Source organism: Macrobrachium rosenbergii, chromosome 5 (assembly GCF_040412425.1).
Source record: "Macrobrachium rosenbergii isolate ZJJX-2024 chromosome 5, ASM4041242v1, whole genome shotgun sequence".
In the NCBI taxonomy this organism is placed as follows: domain Eukaryota; kingdom Metazoa; phylum Arthropoda; class Malacostraca; order Decapoda; family Palaemonidae; genus Macrobrachium; species Macrobrachium rosenbergii.
This window is the reverse complement of record NC_089745.1, coordinates 48,971,928-48,989,388: the sequence shown is the minus strand read 5'-3', so window position 1 is coordinate 48,989,388 and position 17,461 is coordinate 48,971,928. Positions and strand designations below refer to the sequence as shown.

At 33.3% G+C, this 17,461-nt stretch overlaps 1 protein-coding gene across 16 annotated transcripts in view; it reads right to left on the bottom strand.

Annotated features, from left to right (window-relative positions):
- The window catches only part of LOC136838764 (fasciclin-2-like), a 267,449-nt gene that overhangs the window by 12,947 nt on the left and 237,041 nt on the right, over positions 1–17,461 (bottom strand). For 10 of the 16 annotated variants that reach the window (XM_067104248.1, XM_067104261.1, XM_067104257.1 and 7 more), the window contains 7 exons: positions 16,818–17,023; positions 15,704–15,912; positions 14,919–15,063; positions 12,876–12,976; positions 11,279–11,440; positions 10,748–10,934; positions 5,893–5,970 (listed from right to left, as the gene is read on the bottom strand). In XM_067104248.1, coding sequence (XP_066960349.1) covers positions 5,893–5,970; positions 10,748–10,934; positions 11,279–11,440; positions 12,876–12,976; positions 14,919–15,063; positions 15,704–15,912; positions 16,818–17,023 — 1,088 coding nt within the window. The remainder of the gene's footprint in view (positions 1–5,892; positions 5,971–10,747; positions 10,935–11,278; positions 11,441–12,875; positions 12,977–14,918; positions 15,064–15,703; positions 15,913–16,817; positions 17,024–17,461) is intronic. The other 6 variants (XM_067104256.1, XM_067104264.1, XM_067104258.1 and 3 more) reach the window with 1 other exon arrangement.

Here is a 17,461-nt window from a genome sequence, read left to right as displayed (position 1 = left end):
AAGAGGAGAATCCAAAGTTACCTTATAAAACCACAAAAATGTTTAAACACTGAAAACTGTTTAAACAGGAGTACCTTGAAAAGTCGCATGCACTGGCTAATAGGCAAATTGTAAGTTTGATGTCCCTTTATCCTCTCACTCTACCAATAAGTAAAGAATAAATTGCGTAAGTTAAGCCAATCTTACAATTATACCCACCTTCTCAAGCCTACAACATCAGAAATCGACCATATACAAAACTGACATTCCAGTGTGCACTGATCAAAGCTAGCTACACCATTCCTTTAGTCGCAATAATCTACGTATCTGTATGCAATGCACTTTATAAATAGTGCAGACATAATTTAAGTGTCATGCCATTGGTATGGTATTTAACTAACCTTATCATTAAACCAAGTTTCTTCAGCCTGAAAATATACCTTACTGGTTTTGTAATCATTACAACAATCCAGTGACAGTCAAAACTTTGGTGGTAAACAGTCTTTCATATATTGCACCACTAAATGGTGAATTAAAATTCTGTTAATGTATCCTGAAGTTAGTGTAAGGTATAAGGAAACAGTGCTATATCACTGGGCAATGTTGCAAAATTGGATCTGCAGTTGAATCTTCAAACAAAATAGTGCATAAAGAACATAAATGCTAAGCAGGGTTTTGAGGACAGTAAATTTTAAAAGAAATAATATGCATAAGGAATTTGCTGAAAATACATACTTTACTGGTTAAGCAACAAGGGATTATGCAAAAATTGCCAGAAATGAAATTACACTTAATGAAAAGATCAAAATTAAGCTCAAACTCATTGCAATGAGGAGCTAGATGCGGGTTCAAATGTAAAACCTCAAGTCAGGTAAAGTACAGAAGTAAGCAGGTACTGAACAAAGAAGCAATCAGCATGTGATGCTTTAAAATGAGACAAAGTATTGTCTTGGAAGCAGTGGAAAAGATACCAAAATATTTAACACTTGTTCTAGCGATGCCAACAATTGGCTTCAATTCGAGACTAAGAATACTGAGCATCACAAAACTTAATGAATCTAAGATTACAAATTATTCTCACCAAAAGAAGCATCTCATTTGACTATATTGTATAATGTTCCCTAACTCTGACTTTTCAGCAGACTAAGCTACAGTATTTCAAAATATTTTCTTATGCTTCTACCGTACAAAGTTTGCCTACCTATGTGTAGTTACCTCTAGAAAAATACTAGAACAATCAACCTCCAAGATAAGATAAGACTTTTCATTCTCTATGAATGATAAATGAAAAATCAACTTTTATGAATATCTTGTATTTTCAAACAATTTGTACAATATATTAATGTATTACACTCAGCATTTAGGTATTATTGAGGGCAAATGGTCACTGGCAGAGGTGGCTGAATTCACCACCAATGCTAGAGCATGTCACCAGAGAACAATCATAGATCAACAGTGGGTTTAGTATAGGCCACTGAACAATGAAATAACAAGGATGGGAATGACTTGATATTGGCCTAAGTGGTTAGGTTATGGGGAAGGGGAAGGGGTGGGGGCTCTTAGGAATTGAAATTGACAGCTCAGTGGATGAGCACCAAGGACACCTCTTGCGAAGAGCCCATAAAACGTAACTTTAGCTGCTTTGCAAGGCAAACTAGAGATTAATTTTAAAGGAAAAGCACACTGGACAGACAAGTTTCTATACTGATACCTACAAAATGTAAATGCCTGGCTCCATATGACCCTGATTCAAAGCAAAATTGCTGATAGCGTACAGCACTCATGGCTCACCACTCTGGCCAGAACTTACTTGAAATGTTTCAAGTTGTCTGGTCATTTAATGAGACCAAAAGTAAGAAAACCAGTAAGACAGAACCTTGTGCTACAACCGCTTCTGCTTTGCATGCTAAAAAAGTAAATGACTATGGTAATCATGCATACTTTGATCATTGTACTAACAAGGTAAAAACTAAAATGCTAGACTAGTCTTGATTTCCAAGGAACAAATATAAGGCTGTAACAAAAGTAAAAATGGGCACAATAAACTGCATACTTTGACAAATTAATTACTACACCTTGATACTCATGTTATAAAATAAATTATACTTGTTAATGAAATATAAAAATATCCTTCATATAGCATCAATCGACTAACATAATTGAGATATTTTGAAAAATTAATTTCCTTTTATTAATAAATCTGTATTCATTGCCAATTAACATAATCTCATGACTGATCAGGCATGTTATAACACTACGTATAATGATAAAATTCTAAGTTCTACTCTGGTACTTCAAACTGGCAAATAAATAAGAGTCTCACGATTTAGTTACATAAAACTAGTGCTTATTTATCAAACTACAGTGTACTATAAAAGGTAATATGCAATTTTTAAATAAACCATTGGAGCAAATTCACATTGGATGGTCTGCAGCTATAGTGTGCGAGCTGTTATTCCTATTCACCCAGAGCCACACCTTGGAATACAATATCTACTAAGGCTTTCTATGGGCCAAACTATGGATACTGACAACGTCCAAGAACTAAAAACGGATTTCCCTACGATTGGGCAAAACATTAAGTTCACAACAAATATATACTGTATATATATACTCATGGACAGACAAAAAGAAAACAAAAATTTAATATGGTGAACTACTAAAAGGAATTAAATTAGCAACCACATAGATCATTCAATAGATTAAATATGATAGAAAAAAGGTGACAACACTGGTAGAACAAGATATGCAGCAACCACGTGCGCCTGAGGAACACATGCAACACACGATTCATGAGGCAAGGAGTGATCTCTATAAACAATCTTCTTGCTTGTAACAGCACTTCTTTCAAAGTACCACATATCCACTATAAATAGAAAAAGAAAGTTCTCACTATGTACAATAATGAAATTAGCTTCCAAAACAACTACTGCTGATGCACTGATAAGAAAAAGAGTACTATAGAGTTCTATCCTTGCACAGTGACCAAAATCATTGCTGTGAATAGTGAAGTTGATGGAAAAAGAAAGTACTGTACTGGACTCCAGACTCCATGCAGAAATCCAGCCATGTGCAAGGTGAAGAGTGCAAGGCGCCAGAGGGATATTACTAAAATTTATATCCTTTTAATTTTTTACTTTGAAAAATATCTCTTATTCTTTTATATTTGTGCTGCTTATGCACAAAGTGACATACATCCATAAGTTGCGAAAACCACAGAGAAAACATGCGAAGTCAAAAGAGATAGCCTGAAAACTAATTTCATTAGAAAAAATTAAAGTATACTACATTACACATCATGAAGTTACAAAAGAAAAGTGTGGTTCACACCTACACAAACATACAAAATTTACATATTTTCCATAGTCTTCATCATGGAAAGTATAGTATAGTATATTCAAAACTATGATGATAACCATTTTGTGCATGTTCAACATTAATGAAAAAATACAACTTTGAAATAATGGAAATTTTCAGGACATAAAGAGAGGATACATTTACCTTAACAACTATACTTTCAGAACCACAAGACCTATACAGGTGATCAAAAGAATAGGGTGTACAACTTTATTTTGGAATTAATCCACCACTTCCAAGATTGTTAGAGGGAGAGATTTAACATGTAAATATAAGCAGCAAAAGGTTTGCAAAAGAGGCTGTGACTTATAACCAAGACCAAGCAATCCTGCTCTTCATGCCCTGGAAATTTTTAAAAATAATATCAGTCATCCACTTCTTTTTTTTTCAATAAAATAATGCTACCTCAGCGAAAAGAAAGTATCCCCTCCGGCGCCACCACTCCACAAAGACTGGGTAGAGGAGATTATGTTTTAAGGGGAATGAGGTTGGATATTCCTACCTCGACTCCTTGGTGTAGATTAGAAAAGGGGAACATTAAATATCAGAGGTTAGGAAGGAAAAAAAAATAGGTGAGACAGAGTAACTGAGCTTTAGCAAAAAACAACAATGCATATGCAAAAAGAGGTGCCCTTTTGGATTCGTTTTTTCTTCCACGCCGCCACTACAACACACTTAACTATGAAAAATGTTTTAAAATCCTAATAATATATCACTAACAATGAGCTGTTCTTTATACAATGACATAGGCTAAGTTGAAGGTAGTACTATATATCGATATCAGTCTCCCAAAAGAGAGCATTATTTTATAATACATTAATCAACACTTGAGACCTATAGGTTGTATCAAAATACTCAATAACCAGTATTAATACTTAAATAGTATGTTAGGAACTTGTTGTTGTTAAGGCTTGAATTAGAACATTTAGATCACGCCTAACAAAAATTTAGCTGTTCTACATTCAAAAGTCCAAAGCCTTAACAGCAACACTTGATAACTACGAATCACTTAAGAATCACAAAAAATTGGGTTTAGTTACTCTTCAAGAATGCTCCATCTGTTAAGTTACAATATGAGGTCTTCCAGAACAATTGTGGAAAGAATTTTCATTAATTAGATTAATTAAAATCTATCTAGCTAATCTGGTTTAATACAAAAGGAATGTTAATAACTGGCAGTGCACTTTGCCAAAGCAGCTCAGACCTCAAAGCCAAACCATTAACCTACAACTTCCTTTTAAAACGTAGTATTCTCATAAAAAGACTGGCTTCATAAGTATTTTCTAGCAGGAATTTCTGTTCAACTTTAATAAAACCAAGACCTAGCTCTGTACTTGAACAACTGAATGCTTTTTCTTAATAGCTTTACCAAGAGAAAAGAGAATGAGCTGATAAAGCAAGCAAAACATTTTTGATGTCACAATAAAACAGAAGTAAACCCGAAGAAGCTTAAAAAGCACATTTTACTAGGTCTGAACTGCACTTAATTGGCACCTTACAAGACATGCTTTGCAACAAATGAAGACCTGTGATGTAGCACTACTAAATCTGCACCTACACAACACAGTGTACAAGTGGCAAAATGCTCTGTACATCTTGACTTAAAATCCAACCAATGCTATAATTAACAAAACTACTTCAGAGTCAAAAAAAAAAGAGAAAATACACAAACAATGTGTATATATATTTCGTGTGCCATATTCAAAGAATTTCACTGACATCAAAAAACATTTTTAATAAAAATAAAAAATAAATTAAAAAAAAATTTCTCTGAGTGAGCTCAAAAACTGTAGCTATTTTCCATTCAGTGTTCTGCCCACTGTACGAAGACCTAACAAATAAGATATAGCACTTTTTTTTTATAGAATTTCATTGTCAACTAGAACTGTACTGCGAAAAAACTCACGGTTAATATAAATGTACACCAGATTTAATGTCTGAATAAATGCCCACCTTTTAGCAGTAGCAATGTACAACTTATTTTGTGCTATACTGGTGCAGCAACTGTTATGGTTCCATACACTAACACTGAGTCATCAAAAACAATGTTCATCACTGTACTGTACTTCGCATTTTCATAAAAATAAGTAATAATGTACAGTAAATACAAAAAAAATCTGAGATGTTATTCATACTGAATTTATGACAGGCTTGGCTATAAGGAGGAACTATTGGAGTATTGCATAACTATTCTGTACAAGTTGGCTAGTCAGTCCCTTTTCTAAATTAGCTTCAGTATCTACATTTCCTGAATATCACTTATCTATGCAGAAGAAATTTTGCCTTGTTGTTTAGGCACAACGTTGTTCTTACAGAAAAATAGTTTCTGGTTCTCAAACTAAATAAGAAAAGGAAAATAAATTTCTTGTTTGTCACTAAAACTGATCACTCCTAATAACGGCAAAAGAATCTAATTTTGATGGTTTGAAGTGTCAGTGAATATGAATATATTATATCTATTTATATATATAAGTAGTAGTGACGTAGCCTAATGCGTAGTGGCGGCAGTTAGGGCAGATAGAAGGCAGCAGCAGCAGACAGTAAGCAGAAAGGTACCGTGGGCGGGGGTAGTGGTGGAGGGGGCAACGCTACTGTACGTCGGCTTCCCCCCGGTACCTGACATCGACGATGGATCTGTAACACACACAACCCCACACTCAGCGACAACACCCCATGTAAAAAATCTGATGGATAATTACAGGAGAGAGAGAGAGAGAGAGAGAGAGAGAGAGAGAGAGAGAGAGAGAGAGAGAGAGAGAGAGAGAGAGAGAGAGAGAGAGAGAGAGAGAGAGAGAGAGGAGAATGCCATGGGACAGCAAATTCACTGGTGTCTTTTTGCCATGGTTATTCCAATCTAAGTACAGTATTCAAGGGAATGGATGGGGTACTGAAGATGTTGGCAGCTAAAAAAAACTAAGGAAAAGGAATACTGTATGAGGGTTGGTATTTAGGTTGTCTGAGAATGTTCAAACAGAACCCATGAATGGCTCTAAAAAGACAGTAAGAAGGTTAACAAATAAAAATCAAACAGCCATACAAATACGAACACACAATAGAGGCATTTAGGCGTGTAGTGAAAAAAATTTAAAAGAATTTTTAATAGTAAAAACTGTATCAAGCAATTGGAAGTATTTTAAAAGTAATTTTAAATGAAAATTTAACAGCACAGAAAAATTTAGCTTTCAGAGACTTTGAGAATCACTCTGGTAGTACAGCACAATAGTAAGAAACAGTGATAATAGGTTCCAACACTGAATTCACAAACTAAAGGAATTTGGTGATGCTAAATCTCAACTCTGTAAAAAAATTCTGGATAATTTGTAGAAAAAGACCATCCATTCAGAGCATTCAAAACCAAATAGAACAGCAATACACATTATAACATGAAAGTGCTATGAAAACGAAAAAGTAATTTATAGGAAATGTAGGTAATACAGTACATAATTCATCATAGCAAAAAGGAATCTCTAAAAAATAATCCACCAACAGATTTTGCTTATGCCTTTCAATGGCATTCTTTTTTTATCTGTCATGAGTTGCATGTCATGTATGCCTTTTGAAACAAAGTGCTTCAGAATAATAAAATCTCCATATGAAAGGCCAATAAAAGCTTTGATCAAGTACAGTCCACATCATCATTATCTACATGATATTTTTGCAATTCCCTGCATGGCAACAACCATAAAAATTTAACTATCAAATGTATTCTGTTCTCAATTTCATAACATACAGTATACACTCATAACAATAGCCAGTAATTTCGTACTCATGAACAACAGCATAAAATATATCAGTATTTCATTAACTATTAAATCCCATAAGTTATGATCTACACTTGCTTTTTGTTTTTTGTCTATACTGTACTTCAGCACTAGGCAGACAAAAGTAAAAAATTCTAATCTGGGTCAGTTTGCAGAGATATTTAACTACATTCAATTAAATGAATAAAATAAATGCAAGTCAACAGCTACAGGTCACACAAGACGAAATCCCATAAACCTTTACTAAAATTTTCATTGTCTATCAATTAGAAGCTATTTGTAATTTAACACTTAAAACAGCAACTACTGTATATCTTTAAGATATGTTTATTATTGTTCAAGCTTTGATTTTTTAGAAAGTAGTAAATGATAGGACTGACCTTGTTCATAAGGTCCTAAAAATAATGAAATATAAAAAATAAGTATCAAACGGCATACAGTACCTTAACCATAAAATAAAAAATCGAAAATCAATTATTAATACTGATGATTAGTTCCCATTTTTTATGCATGTGCATACAAATATATTTACTAAAAGGTAAAAGAATATTTGGCTTGATTTGGTACATCATGCACACACACACACACATTTTTGATAGTAGCACTCTGGTCTGTCCAAGAGTTCACTAGTCCCCTGAGGACTAGTGAACTCTTGGACAGACCAGTGTGTAATTGTCTGAGGGCGAACAACAGCTATGCTATAAAAAATATATGTATGAATGTGTGTGTGTGTGACATACCAAATCAAACCACAACCATTTCTGTATACAGTATTCTGAAGGTGCATCAGGTAATCTAGTACAGCAACTCTGCCTTAATAACAGTTATATGTTTTGCAGATTTATCAAACTACATTCTACAATATGATACAATAATACTAAATAATGAAAAATCACAACTAATTTCAAATGCAAAATTTGAATTTCTGCAATACATGTACCTATATGGCTCAGCTAATGCTTTGACACTGCATCACAGCATACTCACAGTCTTTCAGCCAGTTACATGTGTAGCTGCTTGTGTGCACACTGTCAATCACTCTCTGGTATTTTCCTGCCCTTAAATGAAGATATGCCTCCCAAAAAGCAAACAGTGCCAAAAAAGCAAGGTAAAAGTCACAGTAATAATCCTCCCAAGCCAAAAGTGGCATGTAATATGCATAGTTCAAGTGATAAAGTAGATAAAGTGCACATTTCATATTTGTTGAAAGGCAGCATGTCTTGAGCACAAGTTGGGCAGCTTTATAGGAAAAATGAATCAAACATCTGCACTATTCAATAGTAAGAGTGAAAATAAGATCTAGTTTCAGTGCCGCACCAGAAATTGCAAGAATGGTATCAACAGTTCATGAGAAGTGGTAAGCTTATATGAATGTTTCTCCGCAGTGCTTAAAGAGGAAGATAACAAGGAATTAAAGCTAGAAAAAGTTGGTTTTATAGAATTATGGAATACTGTCAACTTAAAAATTTGAAAATAACCAGAATCGGCTTCAGCTGATGCTGAAGCATCACCAACCTTCCCAAGTAATCTGAAGACAATAAATGATGGTGACTACATTCCAGAACAAGCCTTCAACTGGATTGTTTTGCAAAAGATGTCTAACAATACTTATATCAACACAAATGCTAGGCAGGCCAGACATATAATAAAACCTGGCTCAGTGCACTTTGCCAATAATCCATGACCACTTAAAAACAAAAGAAAGAACTGCATCCCGTATTTTGGCAACATACAAGAAGGCTTGGATGACCGCACTTCAAAAGACAACATTTCAGTCTTCATTGAAAGACACCAATAATCAGTCTTCATCATCTTTGTTGCTCTGTAAGGTCATTCATTAAAAGTCATTTCATCCACACTGTATACAATATCTTATTTCAGTGATTCATCATAACCATATAGATGAGCATATCAAGAGCTGAGATTTGGGGTTTAGATGAATATTATCATCATGTGTTTCATGCAGAGAGAAATGTTAAATACTAATCTTTCTTTTATGAATACTGTAACATTCTCATTTTTTGCTTAAAATGCACTTAGGATATATAGTAATTTTTTGTGAAAGACTACGGCAACAAAAACACATGCTGCCTTTAAACAGTTGTTCCATTTTATATTACAATGCTGTAAGAAGTTGAGGACTTCCTTACTATAAATCATGCCCTATGGGTATCAAAAGTGAACTCAATGAAGGACATTACAGGTAATGTATACATAAAATGTAACTTGTACATTTATGTTGACCATTATTGACTCTACAGTACTTGAACTCTTTTACTTTTTCTACCTTTGTGTATTTTGTACTTTCCTAAGCTTTATATAATTTCTGTAAAATACTTGCAACTCAGTACTGGGTGTGTGGCAGTGATGGTTGCACGTGCTTTAAACTACTACTACTCGGTCTAAAGTCCAGGTCTACATACATCATTTACTGCTTTTGTTGTGTTATGTTACTTATACTGTACTATTGTGTTCTTTTGTACGATTAAATACTTAAAATAATGTACTACATATATATATATATATATATATATATATATATATATATATATATATATATATATATATACATATATTCTTCTTCTTCGTTTTTAATGTGCTTTTTTCCCATATATATATATATATATATATATATATATATATATATATATATATATATATATATATATATATATATATATATATATATATATATATATATATATATATATATATATATATATGTATACACACATATACTGTATAGAGTGTGGAAATACTCACAGTGCATAAAAACCCATTTTAAATTTTACTTTTAAAAGTGGCATTGGCAGAATCTGTCAGTGGAATACAATGATATTCTTAAAGCATGCAACTATTTCAAGACAGAAATGGAATTGCAAATTTAAGAAATGCAAATACAGGTATATACAAATTATATATAAATTTACAAAAAAATATTTTAAATGACAAGTAACAACAAATTATCAAGATCTACTAATGTCTATATATTAAAGGTGAAATAAAAGTGAAAACTATGTTACAACTAAAGTTATTTATAAAATAAAGAAAGACTGAAACTAAAATATTGAAACAGGCACTAACCTAAGTACAGGCAACATTCCAGAATAACAATATCCCCATTTAGTCTTTAACATATTTAACAAAAGTGTCTTGGTTAATGAAACATTTTAAACCTGAAAACTTTCAAGTAGAGAATATTGCTTTACTCTAAATTGGCTGAACTACACATCGCACACGAAATATTGAAAATAGAACCAAACAACAGATGGTTTACAACATGACTTTACACATATATATATCACAAAATAACTAAACAATGTAACACATTAAATGCCAAGTAACCAAGAATATGTAGCATGATCAAAATAGACATGTAGTGAAAATTTGCACTATGGGTCATACTCTGTTCTTTATATACTACTGTACTGTAATATATAACTATAATTAACAAGTGACAATTTCAAACCCCACAAAAACCATGAAATAATCTACGTGAACACATGCAAAATGATTTATGGAAAAGGAGAGAATACTAAAATCAGTTTCTCATAAAAAAAGCTTGCTAATCAATTCAACACAAAAGTGAAACACTGCTACCAAATCCAATTTCTACTGCAGATAACAAGAAGACAAAACGGCCAACTTACCATGAGCTGTCTTGATTACAATTTCAGCTGGAGTTGAGTAACCTATTTCATTGTGAGCTCGAAGCTCAATCTTGTAATGAGTATCAGGATCAAGGTCCTTAATGGTGAACTCGGTGGGCCCTGGGTATTTTGACTTATCACTCAACTTTTCGCCCACATTTACCCACTTCCCAGAAGAATTATGAACCTGAAATAAAAATAAAAATGCTTACACATTACTAAAATGACAAACTTGTGAAAAGTATATGCTTAATAACAAAATAGGAAATTCTAGCCACTACCAAGTATAATGAATAATCATAAATAAAAACCTTGAATGGTAGATGTCTATAGATCGTAAATATTTATCTGATGCTTAAGAAACTAACAAAAACTTGCCTTAACATAAGTACTTTGGTATGGTTTCTTTATAAGCAACAAAACTCAAGTAATCATTTGCCTTGAACAAGGCTAAAAGTTTTGTTCTGAGAAGTCTAAAACATTAAATTTATCGAACTTATCCACTGAAAACATGATAAGTACACTGTTTACCTGAAAATACAATATAGAGAAGTGATCAATGGGTTCTCCATTGTCCAAAGGTACACTCCACTGAAGTTTGTATTCATCTTTGTATGGGTTTTCAATCACTGGAGAATCTGAGTTATATATCCATGGTTCCTCAGGGGCAGCACGTTTGGGCATCTCCTCAACCTATCAAGAAATCCACAAGTTGAATGAAGAAACAGTTTCCATAATTTGAAAAAATAAAAACCTGAAAAAATCTACGAACCCCATGAAAATAACTAAAATAATTTGAAGACCTGGTTGTTCAATAACAATACAACTATTGTTCAATACTTAGAATACTCTTTAAATGTTATAACACACACTAAGCTTCACCTACAATAGACAGTAATTTCAGATGCAAATATTATGAGCACAATTTAAAACACATATGCACACATATTTAACATAAAATAATAGCTTATACCCTGTTACTGGATATAATTTAGTGTCTGGATCACTAATTTATTATTCCGACATCTTTTAGAAATGATCTGAAAAGTTTACTTTCACCTACAGTATATGCATTAGTATACTATACTGTATACTATATATATTTGATGTGGATTCTTGTATTAAATTCTTAAAATGTTACAACTTTTCATAAAACTGACAACTGGGTAACATTAAAATTTTGAAGATTTTAAACCTTAATGGACAGGCATGAACATATGAGGATCTATAACAGGTTCTGAGTGACGGATGAGCTAACTCATATGAATATTAATATTACGGGCCATGCGATCTGGATGAATTTAGCAGGAAAGATGTTCATATCACTTCAACGGTCCACAAATGACTTATGGCAACTGTAGTAGCTCAGCACAAGACAGAGGGGGATCAGTGTGCCTTGAGACCTGACGGGGGAAAGTACTACTCCTCTCTATCCCATGACTTCTTTTTATTTATTTGCTCATAAATGTACCAGGGATTGCTGTTGGTTTTAGTTCTTATCTTTTATGACTGTATGTCAGCTATAATTGTGCACTAATGTTACAAAGAAAAGTGCAAAGAGATATTAGAAAAAATGTGTATACCTCACAAAAAGGTACTGCATCTCTCAATCTCAGTAAATCTCATAAATATTGTACAATAAATATACAATACTGTGGTCAGAATTTGTAATTAATTTTAGTTCTTATCTGTTATGACGTTGTGTGAGCTGTAATTATAATCTTACAAAACAAAATAAAATAAATTATTAGAAAAAGCATGTATAACTTTGTAAAATTAGCATATCTTTATGAGTGCATTTGCATATCTTTCTCTTTCTGCTGAAATGTTTTTTTTCTTAAACTGGCCAACCTTAAAGTTTCCCCAGTCTGGGCATGTGCTTAATATATATTTAGCCTGTTCCTAAAGGTTAACAAAACTTCTAAGAAGTTTACTTCCAAGATTTTCAAAATGCTGATTGCTGGCTGCAATTTGAGATATACAAAATGTACTGTTACTGTATTATCTTTGTTTCCTGTCAATATCCTTCAGCAGAATTACAAAACAAGACATATTACATTTCCAAATTATACTTAACATTTTCAGTATTAACTTTGAGTACGCAGAAAAAAGGATAAATGTATGTTACCTTATCACCACTCCATTCACCACGTCCAGCTTCGTTCTTGGCAGCAAAACGGAAAATGTAAGTTTCTAAAGGTTGGAGGCTTTCAAGGGTGTAAGTGGAACCTGCAAAAAATATAAAATTTACAATCATTTCTGTGTACCACTGCTGCCTTAATAAACTGAAGAAATGCAGGAACAATCAATTGGACAAGGAAGAAGTCTGTAAAGTATTTTAGGAACAAACATATTTAAAATTCCATGTAGACAAAATGACAAACTTATTTCAATTAAGTCTGGTTGCTACCTATATGGAAGATGATGTCACAAGTCTCCATCACCCTTTCCCAAAGAGGTGGATACAGTTAATATTGGGCACCAGCTAACTTCAAATACCTACGAGTATTTTCAAGGGTAATCCAGGATAGAGTTTAACAAGAAGTAACAAAATGTACATATGACGCTCAGCAAGAACATGATGGTGGTAAGTCTTTTGAGGACAGGATGGCTACCAATGTAACAATGAGTAATTACATGTGACACACATACAATTAGGATGACAAATAATCCTTTCCACTTCTTGTTTACTGAAAAGCATAACATGAGTTACGTTACTCTATACGTATGCATAGGTACCAAATAAGTAATTTCCTTTCACTGTTGCTGTATAGTTCTATGTAGAGCTCTAGAGTATTTGCAAATCTCTACGCTATGCCTTGGGAATGCTAATTACAGTAAACCTCCCCATATTCACGGGCTATGTGTAACCCGCCCCCCCCGCCAAATAGCTAAAACCCTTGAATACTTAACACCCCTCTAAAAACACTTAGAACTGCCTATTTTGATAGTTCAAACACAAAAAAAATTTCTTAAATGCTTATACCAGAGTTTTTTAATAGTTTTATCAAAAAAGTGCATTTAGTCATGAAAATATGAAAATACAATAATTAGTGAATATTTCTCAGTGAAAAATACCGTGAATAGGTGAATTTTCTGTGAATAATGTATGTATGTTCCACAGAGAAATCTGTGAATCGGTGAGCCCGCGAATCGTGAGAACGCGAATACAGGGGGTACACTGTATACACCTATGTATCTACAGCAGGAATTTCAAGTGAGTTCTTCTAATTTTACCAACATTTTAAGAGATTATGAACCAGCCACTTCTAGAAAATAGGTGATACAGTAAACACCCCCGGATTCGTGGGGGATGCATACCACTACCACCCACGAATAGCACAAATCTGCGAATACTTAAAACCCCCTCTAAAAATGCTTATAACTGCCTATTTCAAGTTCAAAACACCAAAAAGCCTTCTAAAAATGCTTATACCTGGAAATTTTAATAGTTTTATTACAAAAAGTGCATTTAGTCATGAAAATGATATGAAAATACAGTAATTTGTGAATATTTCTCTATGAAAAATTCCACGAACAGGCAAATTTTCCGCAAATAATATGTATATATGTTCCACAGAAAATCCTGCGAATCGCAGAGTCCACGAATTGTGAAAACGCAAATCCCAGGGGGTTTATTGTATGTCTGTACGAAATTTCACAAAAAAAAAAAAAAAAAAAAAAAAAAAAAAAAAAAAAAAAAAAAAAAAAAGACCCAAACGAGAGACAAATAATTTTATATTCTTTTCCTTGTTAACAATTTCGAATGATTTAATTTGTAAGGTTATTTCAACAGCAAACTGATAAGTTACATATAACTAAGCTACCCCACAAGCAATTCATTACCCAACAAAATTTGAAATGTTTTTTATCAATCAAAAAATGCAACGCACTATAGTGAACTTGCAAAATCTTGGCCTTCAGCCATAAACTCTTAGTTATTTATAATATAATATATATAACCAAGGCAGATTCTCCTCTACTATAATGTACTAAGTTCTGAGAGTAAATCAATAAAATAATACAGCCCATGATGCTTGACTGATATGCCCTCTGCTCTTCTTGATACTTGGTCTAGAGTAAACAAGATATTTAATTATGGCACTTATGTGACCTATGAACAATACTACTTTAGTTATGGTAGTTTTACAAAAGATGACACTAAACTTGCCTTTCGTCCAGATTTTTGTTTTTGCAGTTTCAATTCCACTGTTACGGAGCCAGTACTCAACAATGTAGCTCTGAATTGGTAAGCCACCATTACTCGCTGGATCAAGGATGTTCCATGTGATTGTAGTTGCAGACTTTTTCAAAACCTAAAGAAAAAAAAATGGTTGGTAACTTTGGGTACATGTTACTGTTAACATCACCAAAAGTGATTGACTGATTGATTTACAGATTTTAGGCACACATGCCAAGCACTGGGGGAACTAAGGCCATTCAGCGCTGAAATGGAAATTGACAATAAAAGGTTTGAAAGGTGTAACAGGAAGAAATCCTTGCAGTTGCACTAGAAAATATTTGTTAGGAGAGGTTAGACAGTAAGATGGAAAAGAGAATATGAATAGAGGTACAGTAAATGGAATGTAAGCAGTTGCAGCTAGGGGCCGAAGGGACGCTGCAAAGAACCTTAAGTAATGCCTACATAGCACCACATGAGGTGCACTGAGGGAAAAGAGAGAGAGAGAGAGAGAGAGAGAGAGAGAGAGAGAGAGAGAGAGAGAGAGAGAGAGAGAGAGAGAGAGAGAGAGAGAGAGAGAATTTCTTTTATAAGAAAAAGTAATCATAACATTACCCCAATTTGTTTGTTGAGTAATCTGAGTTTATCTAATAAAATGAAATGAGAGAGAGAATTATTACTGTTGTGACAAAGAGTAATCATTCCCGCAATTTTTCTTCTAGCCAACCTGAGGTTTTTTCCTAAGAAAAGTTATGGTATAAATGACATGATATTACCTCGGCTCCTGAAACAGGTCCTGGAACGTGTGCTTCTTTAAGTTCCAAGTTATGTTCAGCCCTTCCAAGTTTATTTGTTGCTTCACAGGTGTATGTCCCATAGTAACTTTGGCTAGGATTGATATTAAGAACTCCAAGAGGACCGTAACTCAAAATCTTCAGGTTCTCATCAAGAGCACTTATCTCTTCATTGCGGAAATACCACTGAACTGAAAAAGTCACCATGTAAACCATTAGTTACATCACAAACTGAGTTAAAAATGACTTATTCCTATTACTGGATCAAAAAAGCATCTTATTTCTAGGACTGGATCATCATCAAATAACAATACAGGATTATACAAACATAAAGTCAGTTATACTTCCCTATTAATGAAACACATACTACAGTCAGTTATACCTCCTTATTAGTGAAGTACATACAGTACTAAAGTCAGTTACTTTTCCTTATTAATGAAACACATAGTACTGAAGTCAGTTATATTTCCTTATTAGTGAAACATAAGTACTGTTTAGTTGAAGGGAAGTAACGAAACTCAAAGATGACATCTGCTGCATATCAAGGATATACCTGTACTGCACTGTACTACCATAGCTCAGAGAAGTACCTTTAGCTAATATTATTTGATTTTTTCACTTGGGCTACATTTAACATAGTTCTTTAAAAAACCATTTTAACTGGTCAATGACTTAATATACCATATCAGGAAGTATCTTAGGTTTTATAAAAAATATAAATGTTACCTATGGAAATACAGGTAACTAGACTGCAAGGAAGAGAGGGGTGCAAAAGCTATTCATGTGAGTTCACTTAAGAATCTGACAAGCTATATGAGTTCACTTATGAATCTGACAAGCTATAAAACAATGTCAAAAGAACAATAAATGACAAAAGAAGAGCAAAACCCAGTACAGGCATATCTGTCTTCAAGTAAGTGATGATGACGATTATCACAACTCTTAGATAATTGTGTTATAAACCTGTGTAAACAGGAAGTTTCTGTGGAAATTAAGTGTTATTTTATAAAATAATACATTACTAGGAAATACATGTAAGTATGGGATAAGAAAAAACAGGGAATACGTAAATGACACAGGAAATATTTTTTCTTACTTGTTGCATTTGGAATAGCAGTTGCAAGACAAGTGAGGTTGACTGGTGCTTGTTCCCAAGTCCACTCTTCAGTCTTCACTTCCTCTTCAAAAGTAGGAGGGAATTCCACTGTAATGTGTCCCCAAACCTGAGTAACCCCTCCTTCTGAATTAGCTGTGCAGGTATATAAACCATCATCACTGCGATGAACACCTCTGATCTTCAAGCTAAAAGAGAAAAAACAATTAATCCAACAAATTGGAAAAAATTAATCAGCTATATAAGATAGGTCTAGTAACACATCTATAAAACGCTTCCACTTTTTTTTTTATAATTAAAAGGTATGACTCATTACATGAGGTCACCTACTAACAATACCTTTCAACAACAAAATGTAAGCATTTCAGTATCAAATATCTTTTTTTCCCTCTTTGTTTTACAGGAAAGTCTTCAAAATTTGGAAGTTACAATATTGGCACTCTAGAATGAGCTAGCAATTTTGAAAAATGATAAATAAAAATGCCACATTCTGACATAATTTTTGACTGCTGCATAAGACAATTAGTAAAAAATTGTCAGACTTCTATTCAATTTTGTGACTGAAAATAAACTTTAAGGTGAGTGCTAGTTCTAAAACATAGTTACTCAGTCACTCACATAAAGCC